Consider the following 18,113-nt stretch of genomic DNA (forward strand, 5'->3'; position numbering starts at 1 on the left):
AACATTTATTACAAAAAACAAGAAACATCACGAGAAGATTTATAATTTCCTCAAACGTGATGCTTCTTCTTTTTTCGATCGAATCATTTTGATGAATAATGGAGCTTGCCAAAGATTTAGTGTTCTACAGCAGATGTAACGTTAACCGATAGGACCAGAAAAAAAAGGACAAAAATCACGTCGAAATTTCGTAGAATGAAAAGCGTGACCATGTTTCTTTTCCAATAAAATAATTCCGAAGTGAGATATGCCGTGTCGATGGTTTTCCATAGTTAAATTTGGAAGAAATCAACCCCTAATTTATTTATTTACATATTCAGCCACCATCACGATTAGATTTCGTCACACCCGACAAATTGAAATTTGACATTTTCTCATTGCTCAATTTNTTCAATGGGTTGAATTGATTCTCAAAAATTTCGTATGAACAGAAATTAGAATGAGTGGATTTCCACAAAAAGAATCGAAAATGAATAAAATAATTTCGGAAAAACTACACCAATTCGCATTTTATCATACTGAGAGAGACCCTTCAATTATAGAGTAACAAAAGACTAAATAGATGCATGAACACCATTAGAAATGGAGTTAACATTCATAAATAAATTTTATACGTGATATTTGAACAAGAATTTGTTTTCTCTAGAGAGTTAATAAAAAATTTAATTGACGAATAAATTTTAAAATTCATCATCTCCCCCCTTTTGCATAATTAAGGGGCGAAAATTAGTGATCATATTCAAAGAATTATTTAAAAAATTTATTCGTTGGAGATTTTTTGAATCGAATTTCTGATTACAAAAAGTAAAAATGACTCATTTTGAATAGTCGGAGATGATTTTGACCTACAGAATTGGATTTCTGAGAAAAAATCATGCGAAAAATAGTCCTTTTAAAAATTATCGCAACTAGAACGCAATATTAGAAGTGCTCAATTCCCCCCGGATGAGCATTATTTTGGATTAGTTACTGTAGGTTTTTTTAGTGATTCATGTGATTGGTGAGAAGAGAGATTGAGTGGGTTTAGAAACTGATTTGGAGTCATTTCTGAGATTACTTGGAGATATTCTAGGAGTTAAACTGTTTAAGGAAATTATGAAGGGTTTCCAGGCGAATTTCTGTGGATCTCTTCGTTTTCAGTTTTGACCATCAATGTACTCATTATTTCTTCGTTCATTTTTTGTTATTTTCATAGAAGGGTTGATGATGTAGATTTTCTTGTAAACATCGCTAGAACGAAGATGTTTAGAGAAATTTATGAAGAGATTTTGTGTTATGGAAATCTTAGAACTTCTTTTTTCCCATTTCCTCTAAGGAGTTATGGGAGATTTGTATAATAATTCCTCGAAACCGTAGAAATCATCTAGAATATGAAATGAATATTTTTATGGAATGAAAAGTTTATTTGTTTATTATAGATACTTATCACTTTTGATGATTTGATGTTTTTAAATTATTCAATTAGTTATTGAGAAGAGAAACTAAATGGAAAGTGATTTAAAGTTTTTAGAGATATTTTTGGAGTGCAGGGGTTCAGGGAATTTTAACAAGAGTTTTCTGACAGATTCCGGTGAATCTATTTTAAGGTGTTTAAAAAATGTGCACATGATTTATTTTTTTGTTGCTTTCTCTAAAGAAATTGATTATGTAGTTTCTCCTGTAATTATCGTGGATTCTCTCGTGAATTTTTATAAAACGAAGAGGTTTAAGAAAATATACCAACAGACCTTTTTTATGGAGAATTTCAAGGGCTCGAGAGATATTTAGAGAATAATCGGGCTTTTTGTGTATTTCTTTCGTCAAATTATTCGACATTTTTCAGAGCACCTGCGTCAAAACTTAGAAATAGTCTAGAATGTAGAAAAAAAATTTCCATAAAATTGAGAATTTCTTCATTAGTGATCAAGAATTGCATAAAAATAGACTAATTGTTGATTCGATGGTTTATTTACAGTTTGGAAATACCTGCTACAGTAATTCCGTGCTCCAAGCCCTGTATTTCTGCCGGCCGTTTCGAGAGAAGGTGTTGGAGTACAAAGCGAGGAACAAAAGAACCAAAGAGACTCTGCTGACATGTCTGGCAGATTTATTTTACAGTATTGCAACTCAGAAGAAAAAAGTTGGTTCCATCGCCCCAAAAAAGTTCATTGCAAGACTAAGAAAAGAGAAGGAGGAGTTTGATAATTACATGCAGCAGGATGCACATGAATTCCTGAACTTCCTCATCAATCATATTAACGAAATTATTTTGGGTAAATTGGAAATTTCATTTACTAAGGTCGCTAAAACCTTTACGTGGAATGGGCAATTATTTTTTAATTATGCATTCTTTTTCGGGTGCTTTCAAGTAAAAATGTTGACAATTTCCTATCTGAAGGATCTTTGATGATTTATTGGAAACATCTTTGTTGATTATCTAATTATCTCAAGAAATATCGGTTTGAAAACAATTATATTTCTTATATCGAGACAATAATATTAATAATTTTCACTCATTTTATCCACAGTTCTCTTTTCAGGTAATATGGAATATTTCGTCTACAATTCAATTGATTAAATTAGGGCGATTACACTGTTCTTTTTCCATTCGATTGAAATTCAGCATCACATTTTCCTTTTTCGCTCTCTGGGTCTCCCCCTGGGCCTTCCTCTGAACTTTGGATTTTGCTATTTCATTTTCTTTTCATTCTACTGAATGGAAAATTATTATTCTCATGAGTACTCTCAATAATAAAAAAAAAGATAATAAACAACAGTTAATAAAAAAATTGTTGATAAACAATTTTCATGGTTGAATTGCATCAAACAGTCGTTTTTCGACTGTTTCATTTTGCCCCACTCTCCCCTAAGTGTGCAATGTCACCAGTGATAAGCATATTCATCAATCATAATTACCGTTAAATTGTGAAGTTGTCAATTTTTCACATAAATCTTAAAATTTTAAATATTAAGGCCAGGGTGTACTATCTTTCGAATGTTATCTGGATTTTTTTATCTTTGGTAATCCACAATTGTCAATTGAGTGGTACATCATGTAGAAATTCCCAAAAATTATGATAGAATGATAAAAAAAATAGATAAAATTCTGATCTTTTTCAAAGAGCGTTTTTGATTGAGATTCAGAATGAGTTGAAAAAATTGGAAATTACAAATATCTGTTTCGCTGTGACAAATTATCTATTAGCTGTCATTCCATGGTGGATAACAAAACCCTAACTCCTCATGGGAAGTGACAGCTAGGTATCTCAATTTTCAAAACAGTGTTATGTAGTCATCTGCCATTTTTATGTGATAAAAGAGTGATTAAAAAATTCTCCAAAATATTACAACTTTTTTCAAAGAGCCTTTTCCGTAATAAATGTCTGTGCAGTGTGGGAAAATATTTACGAAATCAGTCTTCCCCCTGCATGATATTGGGTGACAGGCCGCCATTTGTCACCGTAAATCAGATACATTTTTCAATTTCTTGTTATTCAACTTATTCTGAATATAAATTAAAAATACTCTTTGAAAAAATTAAGAATTTTTTCTACTTCTTTTTTTAGTATTCATTCAGAATTTTTCAAAACTTCTGCATGATGTAGGACTTAATTGACAATTTCAGATGATGAAAGATGAAAAAAAACATTGAGATAACGTTCGAAAGATAGTACACCCGGACCTTGAAGTAACCATCAATTTGTACATTCAAATTTCGAAATATTTTATTAACCAATAATTTACGTAGGAAGATTGACGATTATTTGGATAATCGAAAATCAACTACTTGAATTTAGAATTAGGTTGTTAACTCAAAATTACATTTCAATATTATCAAATATTTTATCCACCATCAATCGGAAAATTTAGCTAACAAATTTTATAATATTTTAAATTTGTTAAATATAGTTAAACTTTGAACAATATAAGGAGATAATCCTTTTTAATATTGTCAAAATCTAATATTATTGGCCACCCCTGAATTTCACCAATAATAGATGATAGATTTCCGAAAATCAGGGACATGTCCCAGGAAATCAGTGTCATCTTCCTGAAAATCAGTGACATGTTCCTGAAAATCGAAACTTATTTTTCTCTTCGTAATTTTAATAATACAGCAAATGAAAATTCCGTCACTCTCCTCCAATTGCAGCCGAAAGGAATCAAAGCAAAACAGGACCTGGAAAAGGCGGAACAGGAGACTCAGGAACACCACCGGAGCCAACTTGGGTGCACGAGATATTTCAGGGTATTTTAACGTCAGAGACACGTTGCCTTAATTGTGAGACTGTGTCCAGTAAAGACGAGGATTTTTTTGATCTACAAGTAGATGTCGATCAGAATACATCCATCACCTACTGCCTCAAATGTTTCTCGAATACTGAAACACTCTGTAGTGATAATAAATTCAAGTGCGATCACTGCAGTAGTTATCAGGAGGCCCAGAAGCGTATGAGGCTGAAGAAATTGCCAATGATACTTGCGTTACACTTGAAGAGATTCAAGTATGTTGAGCAGTACAATCGACACATTAAAGTGTCACACAGAGTGGTTTTTCCACTCGAGTTGAGGCTTTTCAATACTGTGAGTTCATCTGCTGTTCTTGATTAATTCGTTTGCATTTTACTTTTTTCTAATTATAGATTTAATTTCAGAGCGATGACGCCGTTAATCCGGATCGTCTCTACGACTTGGTAGCTGTTGTTATTCATTGCGGGAGTGGGCCTAATCGTGGACATTATATTTCCATTGTTAAAAGCCATGGGTTTTGGCTATTGTTTGATGATGACGCAGTGGATGTAAGTCATTGATTGAAGTTAAATATTAATCAGTGGGGAAATTTAGTTGCAGAATTATCTTTGCACATCCATTGGATAGAGTATAAAATTAAGGATATCCAAGTATCTTTTACAATTCGGTACAGAATAAACTCTAGATTAAACCATTTTCAATCATCAAATTTGTCAATTAAATTTCGTGATAAACGTTTGAAAAAAATCATGAATATTCAGCGTTATTAAAATTGCGTCGCGCAGAATTATTTTTTTAAAAATTCGTTCTTTATAAACAAGTAATTGAAATTGTTTAAACTTTCGGAAATATTATAGCGCTTTTCTGGACATGTTTTTTTTTTCTAACTTATCCGGGTGTGTTTGTTTGAAACGACTTTTTTTTGCTTTCAATTTCGACGAATTTCTTAGGAATTGAAATTTTGAAAAAAAGCAATTGAACTCTATCAGGCAGGGTGGGTTGGAGGTTATTTCAGTCCCCAAAAAACATGTCAAAATCCGAAACAAAAAAATTCGTTTCGAAGAAACATACCCAGATAAATTGGAAAAAAATCGCGCCAAGAAAAGGACTATTATTTTTTTAGGCATGAAATCAATTTCTGGTCAAATTCGGAACATGAAAAAATTTGTTACGATTCCGAACAAACGATATTTATGGTGGAAAATCGATTGTTCATAAGGTAAATGAACCTACGCTCGTCTAGCTAAGGTGAACACATCATTAGTCCAATATTTCTATCGAAATGAGCGTGAAGATGCGATGATTTAAATTACATATCAGAGGGTAAACCTTCAGAATTGGAATTTATCTATATTAATTATGATAATTACTATTTTTTAATAAATAATCGTCCATGAATGTGAAAAGTCCCATGTCCCTACGCTCGTTCATTTGTCCTCATGCTCGTTTGACACATGTCCCTATCCTCGTCTCGTGATTTGAGTGATATGGAAAGGTTATATCCGAACTAATTGCATCGTGAGAATCCTATTTTATGATAAAACAACATTAAAAAATATCTCGATGCACAAAATTATATTTCCATTGGACAGTCCAACCTTTTAAATGATTTTTTCATCCGTTTAGTCCGTTACCAGTTGACAGTTGGGTGCAAAACGAGCGTAGGATCAATGCCATTTTTATTGTACCTATTCTTTTAATTGGCGATATTTCAGTGAAATATCCGGGTATTACTATATTTTATGCATTTTTATTAAATTTTCAACTATTCGAAACCTTAGCCAAGGGATATTTAATTCCATTTTACTATTGTAACGGAGACCTCAACGTTTTAAAATTGTGAGTTTCTTAACTTGTGGCTTAAGAATTAACTCTGTCGTAGCATGAGTTGATGTGAATGTGATTTTTCTCTCTTATTATTCAATAAATCACATTGGTGTCTATAACTTTTCTTATTGACCAAAATAATAACTCCAATCGTGCTTCACTCTCAATAGACTCTTGGGACTATCAAAATGATTGAAATGTTGAATGCTGGCAGGATCTGAACGAGCGTAGGGACAAAGACGGGCATAGGTACATTTACCTTAAATTCTTTATAGAAAATGCTCGCAATTTTCAGAAATTGCACTTTTCATCAATCTTCCTCCGAAAGTAAACTTACTAAGATTTTTTCAGAGTTTTAAAATGTTTTCTAACGGTTCAATATTAAGATTCAAATTCAGATCTGCAAAGTTTAAATGATAAAATCATTGTAGAATGTCCGAAAACTTTGGCTCAAATGAAAGCTCTGATGTTCTACTACAAGAGTAGAAAAGGATTTCACTGGAGAAAAAATAGCCAAAGTACTTGGATATCCTTAACAGAAGACGTTGTAAACGCATAATTGGGGACGTAGAAAGATTCGAATCTATTGTTTATTTCCATGAAAAATCATTTCCAACAGATGTTCAGTACAATTTTGTAGCGAATGTGCTGGCTTCTTCTGTGAAATTGTTTCATGCATGCATTACAAAATATGAGATTGGATTGAAATATAATATTAAATGCCATTGATATTGGGAATAACTAATCGATTTTTTTCTTTTTTCAGAAAATTGATGCATCGAACATAGCTGATTTTTACGGTCTCACTTCAGATATCCACAAGACCTCCGAGACTGGTTACATTCTCTTCTACCAATCACGAGATTGCAATCAATGAAAAACGTGCAAAAATAAAATTCAATTAATAAAGAAAGGGAAACACTAATGTGACAATTATTACGATTAAGAGAATAAGTGAGAGATTAAAACAGGCTTCCTCGTTTTTGTTCTTTCATACTCTATTTTCTCATGAGAAAACGAATGAAATGTTTCTTTTATTTATTTTGATTGTCTCCCTGAACTAGTCCGTATTGAATTGAAAGAATAAAAACCAGATGGTTTTGCATTAATTACGTAGTGGATAATTGTGAAGTTGAATTCGAGAGAAATTAAATGCCAATAGTTATGAATTTACAATGTTTGTATGAAGAGATGTGGAATTTAAAAGGAAATAAAAGAAAATCTCCAGCGGTATTGGTGAAGGAAAAATTTTGTGCTCATTTAAATTCATAAAACCCAAGATGAAAAATTAATAGAGAACTGTAACCATAAAAATATCTGGCTGATTTTGTAGAACATTTTTCTACTGTCGAAACTCATTTTTTTACATTCTGTTCTGACTTTCCTTGTCAATCCTTGGCCAATTATATAGGGTAGATTGGGGCAAAATAAAACAGTGGGGCAACATGAAACAGCCGAAAACCGACTATTTGACGCAATTCAAGCAAAAAAAAAATTTTTTTATCAACTTTTTCTATTATTGGGAGTATTGAGTTAATAATAAAATTATGTTACCGAAATAATTCCATAATCCACACAATTTTGACGTTTGACCCAATTTATTTTACCAATTCAATATTAAAGATTGTGCTGCTTCCCCAAGGAACTAGATTACTAATTTTACTTTGCCGAAATATAATACTCTGACATTGAAATCAACAGCTAATCAATGCTAATTTTGATGGCATTTCAATTGATGATAGTACTATAATATGAAAAAATAGGAGAGAATAGTGAAAAAACAATTTTAAAAAGTGGACCCATTCGAAGGCAAATTGCTAATGTATTAGCTACACTAACTATATTAACTTATTTTTAAAATGCAATTGTCCACTTATTTTACCGTCAAGCCACTCTCACCAAGATACATCTCTAATTCACAATAATTTTAACGTTTGACTCAATTAACTCTATCAATTCACCATAAAAAATCATTACGTTGCCTCCCAAGGAACTGGAATACCAATATCGACGAATCCGAAAGAAAAATCCTCTACTGAGATTGATAGATGAAACCCAACCCATTAAAATTCTCCCTAAGAAACAGTTTATTCTTTTTTTAATTAACCTTAAGAGAATTCAGCAATAAACTCATTAATTGGGGAATCATCTTTGAAGATAATTCCGAGAGGCAATACCATTAATCATTTTTTATAGAAACTTCTTCATCTACAAAAAAGATCTTTTGATACTTTCCCCTCAAATTCTGCTTCATCAAGACAAAACCCAAATTTACAAAATTTGAATGTTTGACTCAATTAACTCAATCAATTAATCACAAAAATTCTCTAAACATGTTATAAATAAACAATTACATTGCTTCTCGAAAAACTAAGATACCAAAAAACCCTCTACTAAGATTGATAGATGGAACCCAACTCATAAAAATTCTCCCAAAAAAAAAACATATTCTTTTGATGCAAAATTCTAGAGTTTAAAATGAGATATGATAGTTAACTAATGAGTCATTTTTGAAGAAAAGAATTCCAAGAGGAAATACCATTAGTTACTTTTTATAGAAACTTCATCAGCAAAAAAGATCTTTTGATATTTTACCTTCAAATCTGTTTTCAAGATAAATCCCTAACTAACAAAAGTAGTATGTTTGACTCAATTAATTCAATAAGTTAATCTAATTTAATAATTATAAAAAAGCCTCAAATATGCTGTACACGAACAATTAAATTGCTTTTATCGAAAAACTAGGATACCAAAAAACTTCTGCTGGGAATGATAAATAAAACCGAACGCATGAGAATTTTTCCTCGAAAAAAACAGTTTATTCTTTTTTTAATTAATCTTAAGAGAATTAAGCAATGAACTCGTAGGGCACTGGAGCCAGGAGGATAGGTGCCTCGCGTCCTGAGACAATATGCGCCTTGGACGGTTGTTTGGGCTGTCTCTTGAGCTGCACAGAGATGTTCTTCTCCTTGGCCTCCTTCCTCAGCTTCTCATTCTGCTTGACCCTCTTGAGGAAATCCTCACGACACTTGGAGTGGGTCAAGTGCTCGATCCTCACGTTTATCCTCTTGGCGATGATGCGTCCACGCACACGCTTGTTGACGATTACTCCAAGTGCATGGGGTGTCACATTGAAAACACGTCCAGTCTTACCATGGTACACTTTGTATGGCATACCCTTCTGCACAGCTCCATTACCCTTAATGTCCACAATGTCACCGACTTTGTACACTTTCATGTACGTGGAGAGGGGAATTGTCCCATGATTCCTGAATTTACGAGAGAACAAGTCTCGTGTACCACGACGGTAACCCTTTGAATTCGTCATGACGATTGGGCTGTCTGTGGAGAGTGAAACAAATTTTTTTAGGTTAGGTTTCTATTTATCATTCTTAACATCAACTTTGCACTGATATGGGGGTTTAACTCACTTTCTCAAGTATAAATAAATAAATTGAACGAATAATTAGAATTTTTATAAGGTGAATCGACCATTAAACAACAATTATCAAAGAAATATTTTGTCAAATGCACGTGGCAGGTTCCCAATGTTTTGTAATGAATTTAGAACTTAGAACTGAGCATTCACTGTCGATTTATTGACAAGAATTGTCAATTAGGTATGTAGATTTTATTGCGGGTAGGGAAATCGGTGATTGCTGAAGGTTTATTTATTAAAATTGAGTTGTATAATATGAGGTGAGCTTACCTTACGCCAAATGTCGCGTACGGGAAAGAAAAGAGAAAAAGAGAGGTTCCGCTGTGTGACGTGAGTGGCAGCACAGCTGCAGAAAATCTGTGTTTGCGCCCTCTCCCACTCTAAAACACGCCCCCTTGGAAATGTCATTGTGAGGTTATACTCATTTGACAGGGTTTGTGGTTCGTAAATAGTGCAACAGATACTTGAATCGAGAAAAAGGAACAAAGGGTGTTGAAGAATTAGAATCTCTGCAGCTTTGTATAATTTTCTATGAAAATGTCGGGTCACGATTATTTAGACGATCCTAAAAACCCTTTCTTCTCGCTCGAGGACGATGTCGATGATGAGGCTTTCCTTCGCAGTGGGCCCCCACGTCCCAACATGCCAAACAACAATCACTTCACGAATTTTGATGATAACATTGACAGACAACATCAGCAGTTGATAGAGAGAAGGAAGGCGATTGAGGATCGAACGATTAAATCTTCCGAGAGGTCCATATCATTGCTCAGGGATTCCGAGCAGATCGGAGCAGCTACAGCTGAGGTTTGTCGTGACATTGAGCCATTCAAGGGGGTAATCATAAGGGGATCAGCGGGTCAAACGATCAGGGTCAGTTGAGCCTAGAATGCTCTTTCATTGTGGAATTATCTCGGTAATGAGCTGTTTTAGGAGAAAATGCGAAGGAACTCTTTTTGAAGATGAGAAAAGTTTATTGAAAACGTCTTTTGATAATTTCTTCTGAATCACTCGGTACACACAGAGAAATGACGCATGTCAATCAAACAAGTCTTTATGCGGAATTTTTCTATTTGTTTTAATAATATAATTGAAATCGTTTCAATTCTATGATATTAAGAATTCATTAGTTCCAAATAAATCCTCTATTAGAATCAGATAAAGGGCAATCCACGCTATCTCAACGGTGAATTTAGTTGAGTAAGGAATCCGGAAACTTGTGAACATTTATATTTCAATAACTACGCATTTTATGTGGAAAACTCAAAAGGGCTTTATTGCTCGGAAAGGATGGTTAGTTATTAAAAAGAATATCGCTCGGAAAAAGTAAATATTGTTGCAACTTTTTAAATCAACAATTAGAAAAACCGTTGCAGTTATGTGAGTTTGACCCTGAAAAATTTACAAAAAATACATGTTGTAGGGAATATTGTTGAGAAAGCTGTGTCAAAATTTGGTTTAATGACACTCACTGATGGTTGAGATATTAATTTTTTAGTAGCTCACTCAATACTTATTTCATGGTAAAGTATGTTTTTTTTGTCGTCATAAAAAAAAAAAATAATCATGAAAACTCTTGTTTTTCTTGGAAAAAATGGATTTTTATTATTAAAAAAGAAAAAAAAATGATTTAACAAATCGGATAATGCATGCAAGAGGATATTGTAAACAGTTTTGGAATATGATCATCAGCAAAAGATGATAACCATCGTCGAAAAATCAATGAAGAGTAATTTAATTGATTACAATTACCTGTACTGATTTCCGATAATTCCTCCTTCCACTTATAATGTGAATCATCGTGGTATGCATTTCTCTGGAAACTTTTGAACATTACACTTTACAATAATTTACAGCTCATTCTTTGGAAAAAATTTTCACCTTGGAAAAACACCCATTTAATTATTAAATGTTCGTGACTCATTGAATTGTTAATGGAATGGGTTATTTTTTATAGAAAGTAAAATTATTTCCCTTTGTGATGTGCCTAGGCTGACCTCAATTGACGAATTTATTTCTGACTTATCAACATTTGAAAAAAGTTAATTGTTCATTTTGTCTGCCACCATATTAATAAATTTGTTCTCTTCGTCAATTGAACAATAATATCATTTCTAACTCATAAAGTTTATGTTTGGATTGAAGTACAATATTTATATTCAACAAACTATTTGATGTGAGTCAAAAAGTAAATGAAAATTGGATTTGAGGATATCTAAGTACTTTGGCTATTTTTTCTCTAGTGAAATGCTTTATGGTTCCGAATGGAAGCATTGCAATCGTTTAAATTTAAGTTTTGAATTTTTTGTTTTATATCGACCCATTATGATCCAAAAAATCCGAAAATGCAACAACTGACGTCACGAAGACGGTCAGGTAACGCTTGATTGGTCGAAAAAGACGAGAGCAGATCGATATTGGATTATTGCGCCAAATTCATAGAATTCATTTAGCTAAGAAATGACGGTTACAAAAACGAATCGGCGTGGAGGACACTAAAGCGTCCCCTGAAAGTTTACATAAACATAAAAAATGATTTCATAGAGAGAAAGAACAGAGAGTTCTTTCATTATAACGAATATTCTTTTGGTCTTTGTGGCCAGCATTGAGTCTCCTAGAGAGATCCGTAGAGAGCAGTCGTTTCTTCCGCGTGCGATTTTAATAATGAAAAGAAGTTAAAGTTTAATCCACTGCATTTCATAATTATTTATATATCCCATATCCAATAGTCGGCTTGAGCCATTCTGTGATTAGTCCAGTGCTCGACCGTCTGTGCGACCTCATTAGCGATTTCAAAGCATTTGAAATCTTCAACGTTTAACAATCAATTATTAATTACTGAGCAATATTTCAAACGTTGATGAATGAAAAATGAATTATTCTGGTTCCAAACTTGAGATTAAAAGATTGAAAAAAATTCATGCAAATTCCGTATTGATCAGATTTTAAAATAATACAATTGATTCAACCATCTCCTTGCAGAAGTCTCTCGTCAAGTGATTCCCCCAATCAGCTAATGAACACTCTCCTTCCAGGAACTTATGAGACAAAGAGAGCAGTTGGAGAGAACCGAGAAAAGACTGGACGACATAAACAGTACTTTACGCTTCAGTCAGAAGCACATTCAGGGGATAAAATCAGTGTTCGGCAGTCTGAAAAATTATCTCAGTGGAAAATCCCTGGAGCCACCTGCACCCACCACCAATGCAAACGAATTTGAGCCCTCCGGGAGCAGCAGACTGGCCCCCATTGTCGAGCAGACAAGATCAAACTTGGCTGCTAATCATCCATCACTCTATCACCGTGGTCTGCTTGACGATGGCCCAGATGACCCAGTGACTGACAACGTCAGCAAAGTTCTCGAGAGGAATCTGGAGGAGATGGGGGGATCTCTAGCTCGCCTCAAAGGTCTCGCCATTGGTCTCACTGAGGAGATTGACTCCCAAAATACATTGATTGATAACGTCGCTGATAAGACGGAGAGGGCTGACATCATGATTGGGAAACAGAATAAAGATATGAGACACTTGTTGAAGAAGTAGAATTTTTAAAATTGGAGGTTTCATTCGTTCTGCAACGAATGATGGCACGAGATGGGTCAAATTCACTTCGGGACAGACGAATTTTTATATATTCAGGGGAAATTTGGAAGTTTTTGGATTTTACTCGATAGTGACTCAACAGGAGGTCGATTTGTTCACTTGGTCGATGGTCGGTCGATCGTCGGTTGATCACCAGTAGAGGGTTAGTCAATCGATGGTTGATGATTGGTCGATCGCTGGTCGAAGGTTAGTCGATCGACGGTCGATGGTCAATTGTTAGTCGATGGATGGTCGATGGATGGTCAGTCGATCGTTGGTCGGTCGATGGTCAGTCGAACGTTGGTTGATCTTTAGTAGAGGATTAGGTAATCGATGGTTGATCATTGGTCAATTGCTGGTCGATGGTTAGTCGATCAACAGCCGATGGTTAATTCTTAGTCGATGGATGGTCGATCGATAGTCGGGCGATCGTTGGTCGATCGATGGTCGGTCGATCGTTGGTTGATCACTAGTAGAGGGTTAGGTAATCGACGGTAATCATTGGTCGATTACTGGTCGATGGTTAGTCGATCAACGGCTGATGATCAATTGTTGGTCGATCGATGTTAGATCGTTGGTTAATCGATGATCAATCAATCAAATTGTGATCGACTAGCAATCGATTGCGTGAGCAACTCGAATCCCCTATCGAGTGATCTGTCGGAATGGTTAGGGCTCTCAAAAAAGCGGAAAAGGGTTTCATGTTGCGCAAGTGTTCGACACGGCGGAAAACTTTGAAAATCGTGCAAATGTTTGTATTTTTAATCGATTGAGTTTAAAACTTGCTTACTCATAGTTAATCTGTGCACGAATAAGAACAGGCATAGATTTTTAAAAATCCAAATCCAAATTTAGTATTTATCCATATTTTTTCTCATCACTGGCATTGCCGATTTTCCGGTAATGTATCCGAAATTGAACAATTTTTTGCAATTTCTTTGAGTCTAAATATTTAAAAAAAAATTTTTTGTCAATACAGGTACACTACATTAAATATGGACATTAAATGAAAATTTAGAAACGATATTCAAAGAAATTAACCAATCCTTACATTAACACGTTACTATTAACTATGTGTGAATTGTTTTTCAGCTCAATTGATCAGAAATTTTACGCACTTGAACGATTCTCAAGGTTTTGGTCCGTTTCAATTCCTTTTTGCACCTCTAAATTCTGCGGAATTGACCGCTTTACTACTTTTTTGAGGCTCTTAACTAATATCTAGAATTTTCAGATTCATGATGTCTTATTAAGCTAGAGAAATATTTTCTCTGGATGTAAGCTCAAGAAATATTTGCAATAAGACCCCAATTTAACAATAAGCCCGGTCTGAACGATTACCAAGGGCTAAAAGATAGTGTTTATAAAAATAAAGTAGTAAAAAAAATCATCAACGACTCCATGAGTTATTAATATATAATAAAAGTCGAAAATTTTAATCTTCTCAGACCTGTTTTTTTTCTAGAGGAAAGTTAATCGTAACAAAAAATCTCTATATAAATTGGACTATCATTCGGTACTTCCGAGATATTTCCCAAAACATTATCCTAAACTGGAATTGATTGAATCTCTGTTTTGCGTCATTAAAAGATGAAAAACAAAACAAATAAATGATTAAGAGAGAAATATCAATAATGAGTAATGACACATGTCTATCCCATGGTTTCAATGAATCTATTAACTTAAATGAATGGGAAACGTTAGGAGCATTTTTGCTGTTAGTATACAATTATGATATTGAGGAATTTATGAATTTTTCAATCTACGAAGCTGTCGGAGCTAAACCGAATTTGACTGGGGCATTTAGATATTTTGAATTTATGATATTGATGGATGAGTTGGGGGATTGTATCGAAGCTTTTTCTTATTATTGCGTTTGAGGTTTTATGTGGGAGGGAATTCACAAATGCTGAAGGCTCAATGAAACTGCCAATATTACTTTATTGAGGTAATTCATTTGTAAGTGTTTATAGAATAAAGTGATTTTACATCTGATTTTACGAGAAATGGAGATTTTTCACAAGGAATTGTCATTGTTATGGTCCGATGGAATTTTGTAGCTCTTCTTATGCACTTCCTGAAATGTTATTCATTAGTTTAATAGATAGACATGAAATAAAATTCTTTGTAATACCTGCTTGAAAAGTTCACCTTTCATTACATGTGTGTAAAGTGACATTTTACGCACGCTTGGCCTACGGAAAAGCCCACTTCACAAGCATTGTGATGAAAAATCGCGTCGGACACTCGTGGGAAAAGTATGCCTTGAGCTGTGTGGGGGGTGGGGTAGTACAGTAGACTCCCGTTAAAGTCACACTCAAGGGGCTGTTGGGGAAATGAATTCGGGGAATGCGACTTTCACCTTCCAACACCGCGCGCTTACTCCGGGCGTCATTTCTCAGAATCGACATTGATAAAATAAAAATACTGAACTTTTATTTTATTTTATTAATGAAAAAATGAAAATATAATAATTATCATAACAATTATGATATTATAATGACCAAAAAAAATAAAAATTAATTAGTTATTATTAATAATTAATTATTGTCATGTGGATCCATTTTTCAATTCATTTAAATTTTCACTCGATCAACTAACTAATCAAATTTTAACTTATTTTACCACAGTAAAAGTGTAACCTCTCTCCGTAACGATTAGGAGCAGACTAAATGTCTACCCATCGTAAATTCATATTTTCAGTATTTTATTTTGCGAATTTCCGAGAATTCAAAAACAATGACTCCTCCACGAAAAACAGGAGCATTCGTTTAAAGGCTTTCGTAGATAATGGAGTGGGGGGGAGCGCTCGCGGGCCGAAAAATCGATATGAGGGGAAATGCGACTATAAGTAGTGTGTCTCTAACGGGAGTCTACTACTCGCTTTTGGCGAGCGCTACACACCTCTGGCACGTTAAAAGCCACTTTGCATTATTGTGTCTATGTTCAACTCGTGTGTCAAACTATTTTACATAACATCTCTAAAGTACTAGATAATAGATACTTGGAGAACGTAAAATCATGGATGAAAGCGAAGTATGGCGAATAATAGTACATTATGTCATCAGGCGATAAAAGTATTAGCTGACTCATGTGATGATAATCCGAGCCGAAGGCTCGGATTAAGTCACGTTCGTCAGGTAATACTTTTTTTGTACTGCTTCTCACGATTTCTCGTCTGGGAATTGGTATTACATACTTCCCAAACTCGAAAACTTGAAAATTACTACAAAAAAATCTTGTCCCGGGCTGCTGCGATGGGGTTTTTTTACTCATGTGGTTGACCAGTCCTCGGCTTCGGCTCAGACGCCAATGCCACATGAGTAAAATACCCCATCGCAGCAGCCCGAAAAAATACTATTTCAACACACTGCCCGTAAAACGTTTTACGGAGACTTCGTGTCCGTCAAACATCGTTTACGGACATCCTGAAGAAATAGTATATTTCGATACGACTGAGACGGAATTTTCACAAGTGTGAAGTTCTCTCGTTCTTTGCACACTGACTTCAACGATCTGTTTCACACTCACTATCCAAGTGAGTCGCCTATACTGAGCCACAATTCTGAATTCACCGAGTTCTTTGTCTGCTGACTATAAGTTTACCCACTCCCGAGATTTGAGCTCAGTGGAAAACTACAAAGTACACATTTTTGACTTTGCGTCTACGTCGAGGCGAAAAATGCGGTTTTAACCACCGGAAGTAAAATAGAAAACTCTGAGGGGTGGTCCATGGAACAGAATCCACACGTAGACGCATCCGCATAATCAATTGCTCGACTCTGATTGGTGCACACGGATGCGTCTCCGTGTGGATTCTATTCCATGGACAGTCATTTTCAATATAAATTGTTACTCATATTGAGAATAATCCCGGTTGCCCTCCTACCTCATTCAATACCCATCCAATCATATTCTACGACATCACAAAGATGTGGAACGCTATATAAATTCCCGTCTTTAATGTAAAAATGTTCTTACCCATGTGCTTACCACCCGCGCCTTCATCTCATGTGGTAATTCCGCAAGTGGGTACGACTCCTTTATTTTACCTCCCTAGGTTAGAAATATACTATACCTCCAATGCACGTTCGAAAAGTGAACTTTGCAGGTATTACAAAAAATAAGGTGTCACACGAGCGTGCGAAAACACGGAGAGAAATATTCAAGGAAAATTACGTATCTTTTCCGTAATTCCGGAGCGAAATATGATTGTAGGAAATTTTACGGAACCGTCACGGAATTTTTCCAGAGCGTTCCATAATTTTTATCCGAATCGCCAGTAAAAAATGACGATACCGTCACTTAAATTTTCCGAATCGATTCCGTAATTGGTGAGCGAACTGTAAATTCCGTAATTTTTACCAAACATTTCTCTCCGTGAAGGTGAAAACTATCACACTAGTAACACAATATACTATGATCAAATCTTGATTAGGACAATTGTACCATTTTGCGTATCAGTGGAATTTCTCTCCACATCCGGTGGAGGTGGAGGTGGGCCGTGTCTTCCATGGAATCTCCCAGGACCCCTTGGACCGCCGAAACCACCGGGACGGCCGGGATCTCCACGCCCATGGTGATGTTGGCAGGGACGATCGCTAGACGATGATGTTTCAGGACTCTCTGTTTCTTGGGCGAAGCAAATTCCCAGCTGGTTCGAAATTAAAAGCGTTAATTAATGGTTTAGAAAATATTACAATTTTTTATTTAAACTTTTTTGTTCTAATCTTAGTGCTTGTGGATACTGAGATTGTGATCATTTTGAATTTCATTAGCATCACTGATTGATGGCATTCATTGTTTTCCACCGTCTCGACGTGAAAATTGATTGTTACTTCAAAGATAGATAATTAAATGTATCCACATGTTTCAACGGATTTGGTATACCTTGAAATTACACTCAGCACTCACACTTTATTGACATATTTGCAAAACTTATAGAATAGAAAGACCTTTTTCTACCCACAATCAATGTGTTACACCGTCCCCAATGGCCTAGCGCACATAAAAATGGCCATATCCTGTGAGAAGTC

The 18,113-nt window shown here is 34.8% G+C and overlaps 3 protein-coding genes across 3 annotated transcripts; 2 read left to right on the top strand and 1 right to left on the bottom strand.

Moving 5' to 3' along the window:
• Window positions 1-1,954: 1,954 nt before the first annotated feature.
• Window positions 1,955-7,226, top strand: LOC107046492 (ubiquitin carboxyl-terminal hydrolase 46; the record flags this gene model as incomplete). Its single annotated transcript, XM_029126692.1, is given in 4 exon segments — window positions 1,955-2,252; window positions 4,133-4,563; window positions 4,635-4,778; window positions 6,824-7,226. Coding segments are annotated over 4 exon segments (984 nt in total), but the record flags the coding sequence as incomplete, so codon positions are not given.
• Window positions 7,227-8,854: 1,628 nt separating this feature from the next.
• LOC107046495 (60S ribosomal protein L21) lies at window positions 8,855-9,876 on the bottom strand. Its single transcript, XM_015269118.2, has 2 exons — window positions 9,767-9,876; window positions 8,855-9,399 (listed from the first exon to the last, which is right to left on the bottom strand). Exon 2 carries the CDS (start codon window positions 9,383-9,385, stop codon window positions 8,906-8,908), a length of 480 nt encoding a protein of 159 aa, XP_015124604.1. The 5' UTR covers window positions 9,386-9,399; window positions 9,767-9,876; the 3' UTR covers window positions 8,855-8,905.
• On the top strand, window positions 9,850-15,214 carry LOC107046493 (synaptosomal-associated protein 29). The gene is made up of 2 exons (XM_015269116.2): window positions 9,850-10,303; window positions 12,532-15,214. Exons 1-2 carry the CDS (start codon window positions 10,028-10,030, stop codon window positions 13,036-13,038), a joined length of 783 nt encoding a protein of 260 aa, XP_015124602.1. The 5' UTR covers window positions 9,850-10,027; the 3' UTR covers window positions 13,039-15,214.
• The last annotated feature ends 2,899 nt before the right edge of the window (window positions 15,215-18,113 follow it).

Source organism: Diachasma alloeum, unplaced genomic scaffold (genome assembly GCF_001412515.2).
Source record: "Diachasma alloeum isolate Michigan unplaced genomic scaffold, Dall2.0 Dall_scaffold_01437, whole genome shotgun sequence".
NCBI classification, from domain to species: Eukaryota; Metazoa; Arthropoda; class Insecta; order Hymenoptera; family Braconidae; genus Diachasma; species Diachasma alloeum.

Coding starts and splice junctions, on each gene's coding strand:
- LOC107046495 (XM_015269118.2), bottom strand. CDS start 9,385: ATGACGAATTCAAAGGGTTACCGTCGTGGTACACGAGACTTGTTCTCT.
- LOC107046493 (XM_015269116.2), top strand. CDS start 10,028: ATGAAAATGTCGGGTCACGATTATTTAGACGATCCTAAAAACCCTTTC. Junction 10,304..12,531: donor TCGGAGCAGCTACAGCTGAG/GTTTGTCGTGAC, acceptor CTCTCCTTCCAG/GAACTTATGAGACAAAGAGA.